Raw genomic sequence first — 18917 nt, 5'->3', positions numbered from 1 at the left:
AGTTGTAATAACCCCCTTAGACTCGAAATCACATTTTATGTTTGAAAATGGACTATAGGAAGGTGAGCTCAAGGCCCCCAAATTGTCAACTGTCAAGCAGCCCGTTTGCCTGTGTGAGGAGGAAAAGCTCTGCAAGACTTCTGCCTGTGACCAGGACTGAGGCTAGGCCTGTCAATCTCCCAGCTGGGTGAGGGGACATCACCCATGGAATCAAAAGATCACCTGCCCCCAGAGCATGGAGCAGTGGAGCAGTGCCCCTGGAGCACTGGAGCTCTAGAGCAGTGCCTGCCTGCTTACCAAGAACATTGTGCCCTGCAAGAAAAAGGACAGCATTGGGGAAGGGAGGTCCAGTGGAAGATCCTGGTGACTGGATCCCTTTTGTGTGAGGAGACAGCTGCTGCGCCAATAGAGTCATTGCCCATGTGCAGATAAAGCTGTCAACCCATGTATGCCAGAGAACGCTGCCGTGGAATGAGCTGTGAACTTTGTTGCATCCAACGGGACATAGCCTGAGTGCTTAATAAAGTCAGTGACCCAGTATGCCAAATGGGACTGGGAAAAGGCTAGGAGCAGTAAAATGTATTTTGTTTGCCCAAAACGCAAGACATACAATATAAACAGAAAAGTAGTCCTGCAACTAGGAAAAGGCTAGGGGCAGGGTCTGGTCAAATCCGTCGTCAAGAGCAAGAGGCCCTCTGAAAGGGGTTCTGCCACCCATACTTTGTGCACTTTACCCCAGCTAATCAGTAGTAAAGTACCTGTGCTCCTAACTTCATAAACATTTGAAATAGCAACTTCCTAATTGGTGTATTTAACTTGCATATAAGTCCATAAATTAAATTCCACAAAGAGGACTGCAACACCTATTGTGCTGTTCACTACAGTGGCAGTGTAAACATGGCTTCAAGCGTTACATTGTAGCCAGACTGTAGCAGCGTAAAAACTGTAATATAACCTGTCAAAATTAACCCTTTTGATTGGTTATAATCTTCCTTTTAAATATTAATAATCACCCCATGTAGGCTTTGTAGTCCACAAGGCAGAGTGCATGGTATTTAAAAGTAGGGCATTAGAAATGTATAGTTAAAATATTCTTACAGTGAATCACATCTGAAAACCTAAAAACTACCCATGCTTCCCGAAGACAGACCGAACAAAAGGCAACAATGGAGTTTCCTCAACCTTATTGCACTTATGCTACTCCTGATCAGAGTATTTCTTGTGATCATTTGTATAAGTTAAGTTCCACTTGTCAACCTTCAATTCCAAGAAGGTGCATAGAATAAGGTACAAGTCATATAGGAGACAACAGGTAAAGCCAGTCTTAAGAGATTGGTGGGTCCATTTCTTACATTTCCAAGGCTCCTGACAGCACTGAAAAATGAAAATATTCTGGTTCAAACGCCTCCTACTTGGAGGTTGTGAATTCAAATGGAATGCGGAATTTCTTGTACAACGTACTACGCCTGCTCAGAACCAAAGACTTACAGAACAACTTAGACATGTCCTGAAGCCAGGGTTTGTATCCTCGAATCATGAAAAAGAGCAGTCCAATGAAAGTTAACATCACAATCCGAACCTGTTTGAACCACTACAGATGGAGACAACAAAATGCAAGGAAAGGCAGTGCTCTATGGATGGACGTCCCATGGAAGGTTAATAGAATAGGACAATAGAAAACCTCAGGTCAGTTCCAGTAATACCAATGCAATTCCTATACTTTTGTTTCTAAATCCTGCCTTAACATTTCTAGAAAGATGTTAGTTGTAGCTGTGATTGCTCACGCCCAACAGAATGGGGTATAAATCTATCCATATGTGAATGAATAGGTGATCAGTGCTTCAAATATTTTGCATACTTTGATTAATTTTGAAATCCTTGCATCACTTACAAAACAAAATCAACTCTACTCGATTTGTAGATGTTTCAAATTATAGGAGCAATTCTAGACTCCTAATTAAGCTTTATTCTTTGCTTCAGAAGGGCTTATCTATCAAAGAACTTGTCACTTAGTTTCAAGATCACTATTTCACAGTAGTGGTTTGCACTGCCTGAATCCTATAACTTGTCATATTCAAAATAACCAAAATTCAACTAAACTGGTAGAGGGGCTAAAAATAGCATTATATTTGAGAATGTGTGAAGCCAATTTGTTTTTTAAACTGCTAAGCCTTTGTAGTCATGGACGACAACTTAATGAAAGAATGTATTCTCAGCCCCCACACCTTCCCCAATTAGAAAACTACAAATTGAAAGGTCCATTTTGCGCCGCACTATTATATGGTTTTTAGTCTTATAAAGGACAAGGTACCGCACATCAAATGGCAAGAGCTGAAATCTGTTATTTCAGCTCTGAATTCATTATATCTGTAATGTTCATACGTTTGCTGTGTTCTGAAGAGAAAACTCTTTCTAGTGAAGTACGTATTGGTGCACTAATTCTCTTTCACTCAACTATTTGGAGCTAAAGTTCTGGTAATACAAGCAGAGAAGCAATATGTTTATGCCCACAATAACCGCACAAAAATGGAACAGACGCCTCATGAAACCATTATTTCCCCACCCCCCTCATTAAATCTTCAAAACGTGTGTATGACACTAGTATGCTTCTCAGTTTTATGAGGAGCAGGTCTTACTGGATGTGTTAGCTTTTTGTGGATCTGTCTGCACAATTTGTGTATGCCTTATCCTCAATACCAATGATCCAAAATTGATTCTTAGGTCCAGTTCCGAAAGGATCTACCAACGGTGACTCTCCATCATCTGTTCTTTGTGGAGGACAACGTGTTCATCCTTTATTAACTAGCTCATCGCATGCTGATCCTTTCGATCCACTGCTCAAATTGATAACACGGTAATGCTAGAAGCTCATTTCAAGATTCAGTAGCCGTTACTTGCTATTGGTATTTATGAATAGAAATAACCATGCTCAGTCACTCACTCTGTTAGGGCTAGCATGCAATTTTCAGATCTCGTCTATGGAGGAACACGGGTTATGCACCAACTTAATATAACTGAGGCTTTCATGGGTGCCGTTAATTGTCCATGAAAGGGTCTTTTGACACAGTCTTTCCATTCATCTTCTAGTTAAGGATTCAAATACTTGCTGTATTAATACCTTTCTAGTCATGCTTACTAAATGTCGGTTATGTCCATAACTTCCTCTTTTAGGTAATCATGTCTACTAGAAGAAACGATCAACCCTAGACTGTCTGAGCTTCTGAAATTTTTGTCATTAAGAAAGCACTGCACGGCTTATGCTTTTAATCAGTTTTGCGGGCTCCAAGTGACCCACAAAATAAATACTCTTGTTAGGATAGCACTGCAACAAGTCTGTAGCTTACTTAAACATCTCTTGCATTTATGACTGCAATAGTCTTATCAATACTCTGCCTAGAAATTAATTGCCATTGTAAGGTGTATTAATGAGGACCTGGGAAGAAAGTCATTCCCTTCTTAAATCTGGTAAAGGGAGGTAACCATAAAGAGAGGTAGTCTGCCCTAAACCAAATAGAACTTAGGAAAATGGTGAAGTGCTAGTTACATGTTTTCTTTGAGCAGTACATGCAATTCGCTGTTCGTGTGAAACTAAGAATTCATTCCAAAATGCACATCATCTAAATACAAGCCATAATTTATGACGAAAATAATTAAAATAATTATTTTCTGACTTATTGATACTCATTTTATTAAGGTTATCACGTCTACCAATTTCTACCACTAGCCTCCTGTGTCCGATCCAAGACCTCAGCATGTTGCAACTTCCCAGATACATTGTCAGGTTAGCAAGACAATGTTACAAAGGAGGGAAGGAGGTCCGGCCCAGATACCGATTTGAATGAGGCAAAATTCCAAAGACAGGGACACAATTTTAACAGTCAAAGTGTGGAGATTTTCAATTAGTGAAGAGGCAATAAGAAGATGACGCATGGAGGTGTGCTCCCAGGCCAAAAGAGGAATAACCTGCATTGCATGAATATATCAAGGAGAACATCACCTCTGCAGTAAGATGGGGAAGAGAAACTCCTAGTGTGGCGTGAGACATGAAGGAATCTAAGAGTACCAACAGCAGACAACAAGCATTTGTAACATAATGAGTCTTGAATTTGCTCGGCTTAGAGCTATTAGCGTTGTAAAGTCCTAACATGACTTTTCTTGCCACGTAAATTGAAAATGAAAAGTAAAACAGTTTTCACATAAGCGAGACGATTTGAAGCACCACGGCATGAGCGTGAAGCACGAAGGAGAGACAGAAAAGGAAACAGAAGCTTGCTCGCAATCAAACCTATCGGCAGTTATGCAATTATCCATGTAACAGGTTCGATGTCATGCATAGGAAATTAAAAGAAAAGGTAGTCCAGAAGCCATGTGGAAAACATGGAGTCTTGTAAGTTTTCAGTAGTTAGTCGGTGCGCTTGAGGGCTAAACACCTGAAAAGGCATGACGTATGCATGCCTGCCTTTCACTAATTAAATCAAGTGAATTTTAAAAGACAAGCCCATGAATCAACGAAACTGACAGAAAGATTACAGCAGGCTACAGTGCATGCGCACTCGACCCTAAAAAGGAGAGAGGCCTAACAGAAGCCAGGTAAGGAGACACAAGGGAGACTGAGGCTAATGGGTCGTATTATTTATTCTGTTGTTATTTGTTACAGGAGCAGCACATGAACTTTTCAAGCATAGATTTGCTAATAAGTGGCACTTAAGTACTGTAGAAATGTAAACTTGAAAGTCTGAGGCAACATACATAAACCATGATTGCAGAGATTTAAGATGAGGGACATGAATTAATTAATAGGACTGAACAAACTTCAACAAATGGGATGGCATATGTAGATAAAGGGGAAGTGAATTCCATACCTTAGCACCAGCCAATGAAATTCTCTGCTACCTTTTCTGGCAGCTCTGGTGGGGTGGAGGAATCACCAAAAGTTAGACATTAGTAGATCAGAGGGCTCTCCTGAGTTTGTAACACGTGGATTGGGGACAAAAAGCACATTGCTCATTTCCAAAGATAGTCACATGCACCAAGGCATTCAAAGGGATTCTTCTGTGCCCAATTCAATCAATGGTCGACTTACTAAAATCAATAAGAGTAATATATGAGTCAGCAGTTCAAATGTAATGAGAGAGAAGCAGGAGGAAACTGACACCACTTATGGCGAAGGGCTGGTGAGTCTGCAGCAAAGAGAGAAAAATATGCAACTGGCACAGTTGATACCTTTGCCTCTGGTCAAGAATATGAACTTAGAAGTACAACCAGTACGCTGTCACAATAGGGAAGACTGCTCATGATAGGCTTAAGGGCTGGGTTAACCAAATTAAACAGCTGGTGTGAAACAATCTTTCTGACGTTCAATAATTTATATTTGAGTGACAACAGGGCAGTACTGGAAATAAAGATGTCGAGTCACATGAGAGTTTAACAATAAATATGTACATTCATCATACGAGAGAGGAGCACGATTAGCAGAGCTGGTGAAGAAGGGTTGTTTGAAGAATAATTATAGATCATTTTGTAATAATAGCACATTACAGAATGTAAAGTCGTTCACTGTTTGATGGCAATGAGGTATACGACCTACTGTGAAGGCAAGGAACACACATTTTACATGTCTGCATATAGATGGCATAAAAAGCTGAAAAATTCAACACAAAGTGCACAGTCAGGAGTCAAGTGAGAAAATCAGGACTGAACAATGGGGTGCAGTATTAGGGCAGGGGAGAAGGGGGCTTTAGGAGCACCAATAGACAGGAAAGAAGTAGAATTAGTATGTAATATCAGTGGTTGTGTCGTCGTGCAGAGGTGATGAAGGCAAACAACTGCAACAGGTTAGTCTCAGCAGTGTGAAAAGCCAACATTCTAAGAAGGCTACATGCTAGAGAAGTAGTGAGCTTATTAAACACACAACATTCATCAACTTGGAAGAGAAAGGTTGCAGAGAGACGGATCAATTATTGCTAGGGCAGGGGGAGAAAGTTTTTTTTCGGTAATTGATTGTAAAGGCTTTCTGAAAGAGGTGAGAAAAAAAGAGAAAGAAGGATCAGAGCGCAAGAGGCTTAATGATGAGAGGAACATAACGACCAGACTGAAGAAGGCAGGGCAGGGCTGGCCAGCAGACGTGAGGACAGGAATGAGCTCAGTAGGAAAGTAATGAAGAAGGCAGAGGAGAATGAGGAGTGTGTAAGTGCTGGTAAAGGAGGGACAGTGAATCGGTGGCTGTCTTAGCGTTGAGAAGCTTAGAGTGAAGGTACTTAGCAATGTCACTGGGCAGGGTGTTGGAGGACGTAATGATCCAAGGTCAGGTATTAGACCTGGAGGGGATGAATGAGAATTAAGTGGGACAGAGTGTTTCCCGTGCTGTTATAAACGCTGAAGGAAAAAGAATTGCACAGGGGTATGAAATGAGCATTTACTTGATGGGTGGATATATGCCTGACGGGCACTTCACATAATTTAGCAATCTTTAATGTTGAATTGCTAACATTCAGACTGATAAGCAAAGAGAGTTGAGTGGTTAATTAGTAGGGGAGGGACCTGAAAGGTAATATAGCCGACATGTTCCTGGGTAGAGTGAGAGGGTGCGTTAGAGAACATGATCAGGCTATGAGATGGTGGAACGATTGTATTTAGTTGCTTTTTGAAGGTGTCTATATGATCGGTGGATAGTACTGGGCCATTAGATTGGCATCTTACGTAAATGCCAGGACTAAAGGGTATCACTATAATAGAATACTCAAGGAAGAGTGAAGGTAGGCCAACAAATTGATATGACTTGTTGTAACTGATTTATTTGCAGAAGAGAAGCAACAAGTGCGAGTAAGGTTGGTGAAAAAGAGTATGGGAGCTAAGGCAGTCAGTGAAGAAGAAAATCTTGCAAACTAATCATGCTTTCCAAAGACATGGTTTGAGAGGCAGATTTTTTGGTCGCTGAACAAGCACTGTTTCAGATCATATAAGTTTGACTTATGGAGATTTACTTGGTCACTAACGAGAAGACCCAAACAAGGAGGCTTCCTCACTATCCCTCATTTTGTTTTTTTAACAATAATATCAGGCTCTGTCGGAACTGGTCAGGTCTTTTGATTAGTCTGCCATCTCCTATGCTGGCGGGACTTCACTGTGGATTGTCCTGAACCAGAACTTGCTATACTCATTGGTCAGTTCTCACAGTTCTCCAAAGACAGTTCAAGCATGGGGTAGTAATATTCTCAAACTTAAAAGAGAGAAGAAAACTACTACTTGCTTGTCTTCCTGTTCCTGGAGGACCTGGGCTGGACTGTTCCAATTGGAGCATGGTCCAGGCTGATTTGCATATGGCTTGGTCCAAACTGAGGTGGCATGTTGTACAAAATAATAATAGCTTGGGATGCTCTCCGAGTAACTACCAGCGGCTTAAATTAATTCAAGCATGCCATCCATCACTTTGTTTTCCATACTTTGGAACGGAGCAGACAGCACATGGTCTTGGTCTTTGGGGATGCTGGTGTTAAGTACTCATGTGAGCTGGCCAGAGAGTACGTACATTCCCTGTGTGCCCTATACTCGGAGCACAGCTAAGAGCACAAAATCACTCCAATTAGCACAGAGGATTAAAAGGAGCATGAGTTAGACTTGGGATACATTGTGGTTTGTTAATTATTTTATTCACAACAGAGATGGTGCCAACACTGAATAAAACCAAAGCATTGTGGGTTATATCAGAAGAGGTTAGAAACGCCACAAGTCACTGTTAGATCAACTCTACGCTATCACTGAATTAAGACTGGGAAGGCGGGAAGCGCGGCACGGAACAGGGAGGCGGCGGCAGCACTTTTCAAGGGGCAGGAGCCCTTTAACTCGTTCCCTAGTGCAGGAGCCCTTTAAATTTCAACTACCGCGTTCCCGCTCTGCGGGAAGCGCGGCACGGAACAGGGAGGCGGCGGCAGCACTTTTCAAGGGGCAGGAGCCCTTTAACTCGTTCCCTAGGGCAGGAGCCCTTTAAATTTCAACTACCGCGTTCCCGCTCTGCGGGAAGCGCGGCACGGAACAGGGAGGCGGCGGCAGCACTTTTCAAGGGGCAGGAGCCCTTTAACTCGTTCCCTAGGGCAGGAGCCCTTTAAATTTCAACTACCGCGTTCCCGCCCTGCGGGAAGCGCGGCACGGAACAGGGATGCGGCGGCAGCACTTTTCAAGGGGCAGGAGCCCTTTAACTCGTTCCCTAGGGCAGGAGCCCTTTAAATTTCAACTACCGCGTTCCCGCCCTGCGGGAAGCGCGGCACGGAACAGGGAGGCGGCGGCAGCACTTTTCAAGGGGCAGGAGCCCTTTAACTCGTTCCCTAGGGCAGGAGCCCTTTAAATTTCAACTACCGTGTTCCCGCGCGCGGGCGAAGCCCGGGCCAAGGGCGGGCCCGTCTTGCGCCCGTCATCGCCAGGAAGAGCCTGGGCTGGGCCACCCCCCTTAAGTCTTGTTTGTTCTGCTATTTGGACTTGGTCGAGAGGTTTTAGGAATCTTGTCTGTTAAGTCTGACTAGTTTTATTTGATCACAAGCTTTATCCGGCATTAAAGGGGCTAGTGGAGCAAGTCTTTATTACCCCTTGTTCCTAGGGGCTTCTTTTCCCCCCGATATCATCTGCACTCGATAGGGCTGGCCCATTTTTCCAGAAGTGTTTGAATTTATTTAGTTGGGCCATCGGAAAGACGAAATGGGGAAGAGGAAGGCCGACGATGTATCAGTATCCCACTCCCGGGTTAAAAAACCCAAAAAACGTTCTCTTGGGAAAGTGGAGGGATGTTCTACCACAAATCTACAGCAATTCAAAACAATTGATTCACTGTTTGAAGAGGTTGAGGCAATACTGAGGAGTCCCTCTGTTGCTGGCCCTTCTATATTGGACACCATTCCTTTAAAAAAGATCCCCGATCTCTTTAAGAAAAAAACACAGATGCATAGAATAGAGGTCAAGGCGGATCTACACCCTCCACCTCACTCCCAGGGTGTAATTCCATCACTTTTGGAGACTTCACCATCTTTGGTGGAAACAAATGGATGTTTACCTGCAGAAGGTGCACCTCTTTCAAGGTGCACGTCTCCGCCTCTTATTACCATTCCTTGTTCTAATAGGTTTTCGGTTTTATCCTCTAATCCTGTAAGTCCTGGACATTCACAAACTTTATTTGCAGAAGGATCTGACAAAGACTTCCTGGATAGGAAGATGGGCAACAACGAAGCTTCTCAGTTAGCTATCATTTCTCAGAAACTAGATGATGTTAAGTGTCTGCTGGTATCTTTGACGAACAAAATTTCTGGACTTTATGATCAAAAGTCTGGTTGTAATTGCATTATGCCGTTTGAGTCTGTTCCTTCCTCTGATTCACAGCCGGAAACCAAAAAACCTAGTTTCGTTACTTCAGGTGACAATTTGACATCTCTTTCTACACACAATATCGTTGGGGGAAGTAATGGCAGCTCTCCAAGGCATGGCAGGTCTGTCTGTCAGACCATGACTACCATCAATGAGCGAGTTCCAAAATTAGGCGCAAACAGGTGTGGATCCAACTCTGGAAGGGGGGACAAAGGTATTCCCTGTTTTAAAATTTCTCAGTTACACTTAGGTGGCATGCCTTCTGCAGCAAGCTGTTGTGCTAGTCCCCGTTTAGCTACACACCCTGACTATTTGATTCCTCTACAGACCCGTGATTCTAAGGGAAGGTCAAGAAGGAGGAGGGAAGATGCTATTATATATTTGACTAGGGTGCCAAAGCTACCTCAGGGCAATAGAGAGTCGAGTGACTCTCTAACCAATAAAGTCATTCATTGGATACGCTCTCAGAGGAACTGTCTCTCTGTTATCAGGTCTGATATATGTGAGGTCCACAGATATAATCAGCTAGGGTCGGACTTTGATTATATTTCGATTCTTTTTAATGACAGTAGTCTAGTCAATGATCTCCTGGCCTTTGACACACGGACAGGTACATTAAGCTCAGGTAGGGAATCAAACCTTAGACTTAGTAGTCAGCCACCTGGGATTTTGTCATGCAGAGGATGCTGTACATCTGGGACTATTGTAGCTGGGGTTATTCCTTCTTCAGACAACTCTTTAACATCTAAATCTGAGAACCATTCCCCCTTACTTTCTGAACTGGACTGACTGATTGCCCCCTGCACAGTACTTCCCAAAATAGTAAATGATGAGTGTCAACTTACAGGGACTCCATCTCCCGCCTCCCTATTGAGAACTAAGTCAATATCTACGCCTCCCAAAATCAATATTATATCTTGGAATGTTGCAGGAATTAAGTCAAAGTTGGATGACCCGGAATGGGTAAGCCTTGTTAATAAACAAGATATCTGTCTTTTTCAGGAAACCTGGACTGCAGAACAGTTATCCATACAAGGCTTTACAACCTACTGTTCTGCTGCCCAACCTGCTTCTGGTGGATTTGGAAGACAGATAGGAGGGTTAATGATTTTATTGAACAATAAGCTAGAATGTGACCACTCCATGATAAAGTTTAGTTCCTATGATCTGCTGGGTGTGCAACTCACATTCCGACCTGGACTCAGGATGATAGTTCTGAATACTTATGCAAGATCCGTTCCCCGTGGGTCAGAATCAATTGTTCTCACCCAGCTGACGGATTATATAGAGCTTCTGGACCCTTCAGATCTTCTGATTATAGCAGGTGATTTTAATTGCTCTTTTGTGTTGGACAATACCATCAGCAATCGGACTACTGAGGAGGACGAATATTGGGGTATTCCCCAATCCAAGGAAATGGCGTCTCTGCCAGCCTCCTGTGTTGCATCTCAATTGTCTTCCCTTTGTCTGAAATATGGCCTGAGAGAATGCAATGGCCGCACAAAATCAGATCCTGAGCGAGATATTACTTTCAAGCGAGGGCTTTCCTTTAGTACCATTGATTATATTCTGGTGGACATTAGGCTATGGTCAAGCTCACTGGACATGGAAATATTACCTCGCCTGGACAGTGATCATAATCCCTTGTGCCTTGTACTGACCAACCATGCATTTTTAAGAGTCCAGCACACACAGATCACTAACGTTCCACTCCCTTACTTGAATCATACACGCTCTCGGGTCTGTTGGCCGAAGGTCGAATCTAACCCGTACTTGATTAGGGAAATATATTCACCATTTTTAAAGCTTTTTGTAGATTACGAGGAACAAGAAGTCTCTGATATTCCTATTATGGTTATCCACAATAAATTGGTGGATTTCCTACAGGGTATCTTTTATAGGGAAATCCCTTCTAAACCTAGACCTGTTGACACCCCTCGTAGGGATTGGTACAATCAGGATTGTGTGCGAGCAAGATCTAATTTAAATGAGGCTGTAAAAAACTCTACTCAAGAGGTTATTAAAGAGGCCCGACGTAGTTATGTCAATGCCCTGAAACAAGCAAAAAAAGACTGGGATAATGAGATATGGCAGAAGCTGCTTGAAGCAGTTAAACAACAAGATGATAGTTCCTTTTGGCGGCTGTTGATCTCCAGCTCGAAAAGGGGTAATGATGATATTGGCATGTACATTCAGCCCAAAAGATGGGTGTCCTTTTTTTCTGGAATTTATGCTCTGCCTGCATCGCAAGCTCTGGAGGTCCCTGGATATAATGAGTGTTGGGCTGTTACCAAGCCTCCAACTGAGAGCATTGTTTTTACCTTAGCCGAAAAAACAGCTGCAATTAATTCTTTGAGGCCAGCTAAAGCCCCTGGTCCAGATAAAATTCCAGGGGACCTGTTTAAATCGGAACCAAAGATATGGGCATGGTACATTAACTTATTGTCTAATGCCATAGCAGCTGATAGCCCTATTCCAGATTCTTGGCGTGGTGCAGAAATAATTCCGATTCACAAAAAGGGTGATGTAGGCTCACCTGCAAATTATCGACCAATCAGCCTTATCGATATCCTTCAGAAGACGTTTGCTAAGCAAGTCTTGGATAGGCTTAATGATTGGATTCAGGATAATCAAATCCTATCCCCCTTACAGGCCGGTTTTCGGCCTAAAACTAATACCATGGACCAAGTCTTCAGGCTGTCATTACTATTTTGGAAGTATGTCACACTATCTAAGCAAAAACTCTATGTTGCCTTTGTAGATCTAAGATCTGCGTTCGACTTTGTCCCAAGAGAGAAACTATGGGGAGTACTAAACAAAATCGGTATCCCAGGAAACTTGGTGCATTTAATTCAAAGGTTACATGAAAAAACATTCGCACAAGTTAGATGGGGCAATCGGGGGGAACTCACTGACAAAATAGATATTAGGAGAGGAGTGCGCCAGGGCTGTGTTCTCGCCCCAACTTTATTCACATTGTTTATTAACGAGGTGGTGCAAGTCGTTACCAACTGCCAAAATGATGCTCCATCCCTGAATAACCACAAAATTCCAATTTTACTATTTGCTGACGATTCCCTCCTGATCTCCAGAACTCCTATGGGTCTCCAGGTACTTGTGGATAAGTTTAGTTTGTTTTGTGGTGACTATGGACTTGAACTTAATCATAGTAAAACTAAACTTATGTCCCTGGGCTGTGGCCCTACTAAGAGATATTCAATTTTCTACAATGGAACCCCCCTAGGCATGGTAAGCTCCATAGATTATTTGGGGGTGAGAATCAGCAACAATCTGCATTGGGGGGCCCAAATCGATAAAAGTCTAGCTCTTTTGGCCCAGAGACTTGGGGCTATTCTACGCTTCCACAAGTCTACCTCTGAGAGAGTGATTACTCCAACCATTAAAATCTACCGAGCCAAGGCGCAGAGTGCTGCGGTCTATGGGGCAGAAATCTGGGGGTCCTCGAACACCGGCAAGTTGGCAGTGGGGGAAAACAACTTTGTAAGGTCATCTTTGGCCTGTCCTCGTAATACCCCACTGCTGCCAATGTTCTGGGACCTTGGCTTGCCACGCATCTCAGATGTAATTGCCCTACGACCATTGCTTTTCTGGGTCCGTGTATGGACCACCCTTGAGCTATCCACATACAAGGAGTCTATTCAAGACATTCTAGATAGACCAAATGTTCTTACCATTCCTTGGTTTAATCACATCTCAAAATGGTTTTATAGATTGGGTCTTAGTGAGTTTTGGAGCCATCCAGAAAGTATAAGGAAGGATCAGAAGAGCCATTTGAAAACTGTTTACTGGATACATGTCAGGGAAAACTACCTGCCGTGCTCAACACACGGCAGATTGACTTCACAATTCTTTGATTTTAAATGGTACCCGTATCTGGAACCATTTATGGATACAATTCTTGACCCATTAAGTAAGAGTCTATATATTCAGTTCAGATATGGTTGTCTGCCTCTTAAATCCTATGGCAGTCCACAAAGTGCGATTACAAGATCTGATCCCTGTCCTAGTTGCAACCACACTTCTGAATCTATTGTACATTTTATGTTCATTTGCCCTACTTATTTGTTTGCGCGACGGAAGTGGTTACGACCTGTGTGTAGGAATATGGGGATAAGATACTGTATTGTTGCCTTAAGGATCATGATGAGGGATACTTCTCTCCCTTTATCCTGTGCGGTTAGTAAGTACATTGTAGCTGCTTGGCATATACGTATTAATCTTCTGGGGAAAAATGATGATGAGGAACAAATGTTTTTTAAAAAGAGGAAAAAAAAAAAAAAGTGTTTTAGCTGCTAAATTCTAACTATACACCTAGACTGAAATAAAACCCCATGTTTAATTTAAATGATAGGTATTAGGGGGTTAGGTGCACTTTCTTTTTTCTTTTTTTTTTTTTTAAAGGAAAGTAATTTTATGTGCTTTTAAGGCTGAAACATATGTTTTTTTTTTATTTCATTTTTATCCCTTTTTTAACTTAATTCCTATTTCTTTTTCATTGAATTGTTGGTTGTTTTGCTTTTATGGTTGAAAGTAACCGAATAAAGCTATGTGTTGATGATGAGGAATTAAGACTGGAACTCCACCTCGTTTTCCAAAGGAGGGTAAACAACTAGTATATAACTATCTGTGAAAAGTGAGTAGTATTTTGATAAATTAATGCAAAGGAGTACAGACGTTTGTGCTCATGGCAGTGGGACTTTTCTTAATCCTTCAACGAAGGACCGAGATCTGGAAAATGGGTATGTGTGGCAAACCATACCTATTTTGAGGTCTTCATATTTGTACCACATACAATTAACTAGTTTACCTACTATGGTTCCACCATAATGCGATGAACTCACCATTTTCTATGTGGCGCCTTGTGGAGGTTAAAAGAAAATTATTTAAAAAAAATAAAAATTACGAACATTGATATGCTTATTGTTTTATGTCAATGTAAACAATTAAACACACAAATCTGTCACTGAGGTCGGGTATGGAAGGGCTACACTGTTCTGCTATTTAAAGTCTGTGACGAGAGGTCCGTTATTTTAACAAAAAGTTTTTGTAACCAATTGCAGCGTTCATTGTAGCAAAACGAAATAATAGGGCTGTCAAGAGCTATTAGAAACTTTTAGCGATTATTCCCTAGATGGAAATACTTGCACTCCATTGTTTTCATGTTAGTCATTTTAAGTGTGGAAGTCCTATACCATAAGTGAGATGTGCACTAATTTTAGGATATAGACAACCAAACATGTTTTGGGGGTTGATAGAGATGCATTCCCCTTGGTGGGTTAAAACTTAGGCCAAAGCAAAAAGCGGGTCTGGTCTTGCGTTTAGGTGGGGCCATTTGAACCCCGAGAAAGGTCGTTGTTAACATATAATCTAAGTTGCGAACTGACTGTTTAAAGCAGAAGCACCTTCCTTTTAAAGATCTCAAGGCAAAAACAGGTTATTGCATATGAATAAATGAACCTCTGAGGCCTGTGGTAACCGACCAGCCCATGTTGATTCCTGGGATGGGCAGTACTTAATAGTGGGTTAAGTAGTACATATTTTGAATTAGGCAATGGCTGATAGGCAGGAGTGTGCTGATAGTTTGGGCATGAGCGGTGAGTTGGCAAATAACTATTTACGGTTTGTGCATTGGCTGCAGATTGACCAGTGCATATTTTGTAAGGTAGTGTTGGTTTGGACAGTATTTGGTTGCCATTGTTTACGTATTGGTTGTAAGCTATACGATACTTTATGTCTGCAGGTTGGTCAGCTCGTCCGAAGAAGTGACATCAGATTTTTGGTTGGGCTTTGTTTGCTGCACTATTATCACCTGTTTGGGGGAGGGGGGAACACCGCTAATTTTGCTGTCACCACAAATCCCCATACCTGTTGGTTGTGGGCTGGGCAGTGTTTGCTATGTGTTTAGGTGGTTCAGTGTTAGCAGCTTTAGGCGTGCTTTTTGGTTGGGTAATAGCTGTTGGTTGTGAACTGCGCACTGGTTGTATGCAAGTTGACAGTAACTGGCATCGAGGCATGCATTAACTGATGGTTGGCCATTGTGTTGTGGGAAGGCTGAGTTGCTCGGTGTGCATTGAACACTACTTGTTGGCTATGACCGTGGGGAGGCCGGTACATGTTGACCGTGCGATGAGTAGCACTCGGTGTCTTTGGATTGGAAAGCAATGCCGTTTGCCATCATGTGTCTGTAAATCGGACAGTACTAGTTACTTGGCACTGGGTCCATGATGATCAACAGTTTGTGGTTGCAGAATTATCGATGGAAGGGAGGCCGTCAGCAGTTGCTAACTGTTGCTGAGGTAGTATGAATACCGTGTGTGGGATGGGCTCTAGGAGACTAAACTATAGTGGTTGTCGGTAATACTTGTGAAATGTGTCGGGCGGATGCAAGATAGCCAGTACTTGCATCGTCAGTAACTGATGGCGCAGCTCTGATTTTGTAGAATTAGATGCAGTTTAATCCTGTGCACTCACGCTCTTGTCCAGCTCTATCTTGACCTTCTTCTGGGCCATGCTCTTCTGGATCCTCTTGCTAAAACTTGCGTTCCCCGCAGCACGACAGCAGCGTTCTCCTCCCTCCTCCCGCAGACAGCAGAGCTGCCCCGCTCCGGGACCAGGAGCGGGTGGCTCGAGACCCGCAGCAAGGACCTCCGTCTCGCCGCTGCCATCCTCAGCCAGCGCGGCAGGAAATCCATTCATATTTCAACTTATCTCAGCACTAGGCGCATCTGCAAACTGAGGTGGGTACAGAACTCAGTCCCATACGCAAGAGGTTACTGGGATGGCAGTCTGCGAAACGGTTCTCCTGTGCAGAATCAGTCCCTCGCTGCAGGTCTGTTTTCGAGAAGCTTGCTTACAGTCAGTTCTGAGCGGTGTTTCGACGTCACTGCGTCCACCGAGCCAGCGGTGTCCATAGAAATGCAGCGCGAGAACCAGGAAGCAGAGAACACCGGCATGCTGTAGACACTGAAGATGGACTAGCTGTTCCAACGCTACTGCTGCAAGCGTTATTTGCGGCAAAACCAGTATACAGAGCATGCCCCTGGAGCCTCCAGGCGCCTATGGATGAACGTGCCGCAATGTTTTTGATCAGTATGTTTTACAAAAAATATTTTTGATCTCGGTAGCCGTTTCACTAAAAGTAGAAAACTGCTTCTTTGGTACTTATTGTCACATTGTTTACTGCTTGTGAAAAACACGTGTCAATTGTTTGCCTTTATGCATAAATCTCTGATATTGCGCGGTACACGTGTTGAATATTTACCAGTGCATGATGGCCGGTCAATGTATGCCGCAGAAACTGGCGTTATTAGTTAGCAGTTCGAAGCCGGCGGAGACCAGCCATGTTATAAAGGAGGCGGGGGGTGACTCTCCTTTTATTAAATCTGCAACAGAAAATGTCAAGGAAAGTGCGGAGCGGGCACACCTAACAGATCTGAACATGCCGCTTAAAGGCGCATATTCGTTTTGAAAATACAACTCTTCACTGATGATTGTATGAAACTTAGCAGCGGGCTCGGAAAAACTTCCTTCAATCTGTAGTCGTTGTGGGCGAGCACTAAGAGTAATAACAGGATGGAGCCATTGGGCACGTGACTGAGCTCAGCGGCTAACTACCTATGGGTGTCCAGTGCAGTTGGAAGTCTAATCCTATTTCGAGAAAGCTACCGAAATCTTCATCAAAACAATGCAACTGCGCATGTGTCTCGACCTCTAGTGTGTACAGAGCCTGTGATTTATAAAAGGCGAGCAGCATTTGTTTACTGCTTGCTTGTCAGTGCTCCAGCGTTAGTTCTCTCTATGGTTTTGTTCTGGAAGTCTCCTAGCTTTATTTGACAATCTGATCCCTAGGGTGTGTGTCCCACCCACCCAGTATTTTGTTTGGGGTAGTTCGCGCTTCAACCTGCATGCCTTCCCCCCCCCCCACACACAAAAAGGTATTCAAGCCAACTTTGTGTACATTTTTCTCAACATCTTGGGGCAAAGGTACTCACGGATTGTGGGTTTCCCTTTAGGGGGACTTAAAATATAGCTAACTTTTTTTTGGGTTGGTGGAAAAAAAATGTAAAAGTACTGCGCAATATTTTTACAAAAATGGCATCAACGAAAGGTTTGCTGTGCTACATTCGCCATCTTCCCAGCTGTCAGGAACAGACAGTTGTATAAAAACAACATTTTTTCCTCACTCTTTGCATTTTTTAGAAACCTTTTAGTTTTTAACAATGGTTTGTTTGCTTAGACAGGACATGTGTTGTGTTTTAGAAACCTTTTAGTTTTTAAGATTGGGCTTTGAAGCCATGTAGTGATGCTGCTGACAAGAAGTTGAGTGGCATAACACTTATTTATTATAAGTCTTCTCCAATACGCTGAGAGAGCGTATTTTATATAACCTATATTAAAACGAAATATCTGTATATTAATGTGTGATGATACTGCATAGAAAACTATAATAATAGTGATTTTGCTTAAACGTGTACTGGAATTGTGACCACGATAAGTGGCCACCAATGTAGACGCAACTAATAATGATGAATAAAATGTTTGTTATGTTCAATTAAGCTTATATTAATGATCGTATTGTTGAAACTGTATTGAAATTCCTTAAGTTAGCATGAGCTGCAGTTTAGCTGCTCGGCTCTCATATTAAATGCATTTTTCAGTTTTTCAGTGTGCTGACTCACAAGGGGCCATGACCCTGCAAATGTTCTTTTTCTTCAAACTTGGAAGATGAATGTAACCATGTTAAACCCGTTCCCAGGCACATCTTCGGTGCCCTGAAATGAATGTTATAAAATATTGAAACAAGTGTAGATTAATGTTATGTACAAGGTCATTCTAACCGGAACGACAAAAAAACTGCTGACCAAAAGATGTACAAAGAATTACAAAGGAATGAGGTAACACCGGATGTGCCACCTCTGAAGACGTCAATTATGAAGACCAATCAACGATCTGTAAAACAATATGGGGAGACAATTGGGATTACTTAATATACTTTCTGATAGGTTAAAGATAGTGGGGTATAGCAATTGTCCAATAGAATTTTGGGGGAATGTACTACGAAAAAGGGATAAAAACCCATGTCACAGAAAGGTCATTACGGTGGGTTAGGGAATGCTATTGATTTTATCCAGAAACTCTGTCACTCTGTTTGGTGACTTGAGACTTTATTATACCATCCTCATCCTTAGTTTGCCCATTTACACTTTTCCTCCTTATGAGGAAAGTGTCTCTTTTGCCCTTTAATTGAGTCCTGACTGATGGCGATTTGACCGATGTCCTGAAGACGAAGACTGAACCTGTGCGCTGACCTAATCCTCGGAGGGTAATTATGACAATGCAATTGTAATTTGTCTGTTTGCCTTTCCTTTCTAGGTACCAACTGCTTGTTTTGACAGAGACCTTAGCTAGATGTTTTCCAAATTGGTGTACTAAATTGTTTTGCATGAAGCCCAACATGCTAATGCTAATCAGTGGTTAGGACAGGTGTTCACCTAAATTGACGCAAATAGACAAACGATCGAGACTATGCTTTGTTGAATTGACGCAAT

The 18917-nt window shown here is 42.5% G+C and overlaps 1 protein-coding gene across 1 annotated transcript in view; it reads right to left on the bottom strand.

The window, feature by feature from the left end:
* SAP30 (Sin3A associated protein 30) overlaps nucleotides 1-16298 on the bottom strand; it is a 118514-nt gene extending 102216 nt beyond the window's left edge. The window contains exon 1 of the mRNA XM_069244404.1: nucleotides 15841-16298. Coding sequence (XP_069100505.1) covers nucleotides 15841-16065 — 225 coding nt within the window. The 5' untranslated portion in view covers nucleotides 16066-16298. The remainder of the gene's footprint in view (nucleotides 1-15840) is intronic.
* Nucleotides 16299-18917: the final 2619 nt, after the last annotated feature.

This window comes from Pleurodeles waltl, chromosome 1_2 (genome assembly GCF_031143425.1).
Source record: "Pleurodeles waltl isolate 20211129_DDA chromosome 1_2, aPleWal1.hap1.20221129, whole genome shotgun sequence".
NCBI classification, from domain to species: Eukaryota; Metazoa; Chordata; class Amphibia; order Caudata; family Salamandridae; genus Pleurodeles; species Pleurodeles waltl.
Note: the sequence above shows the minus strand (reverse complement) of the source record. Positions and strands in the feature narration are given on the sequence as shown.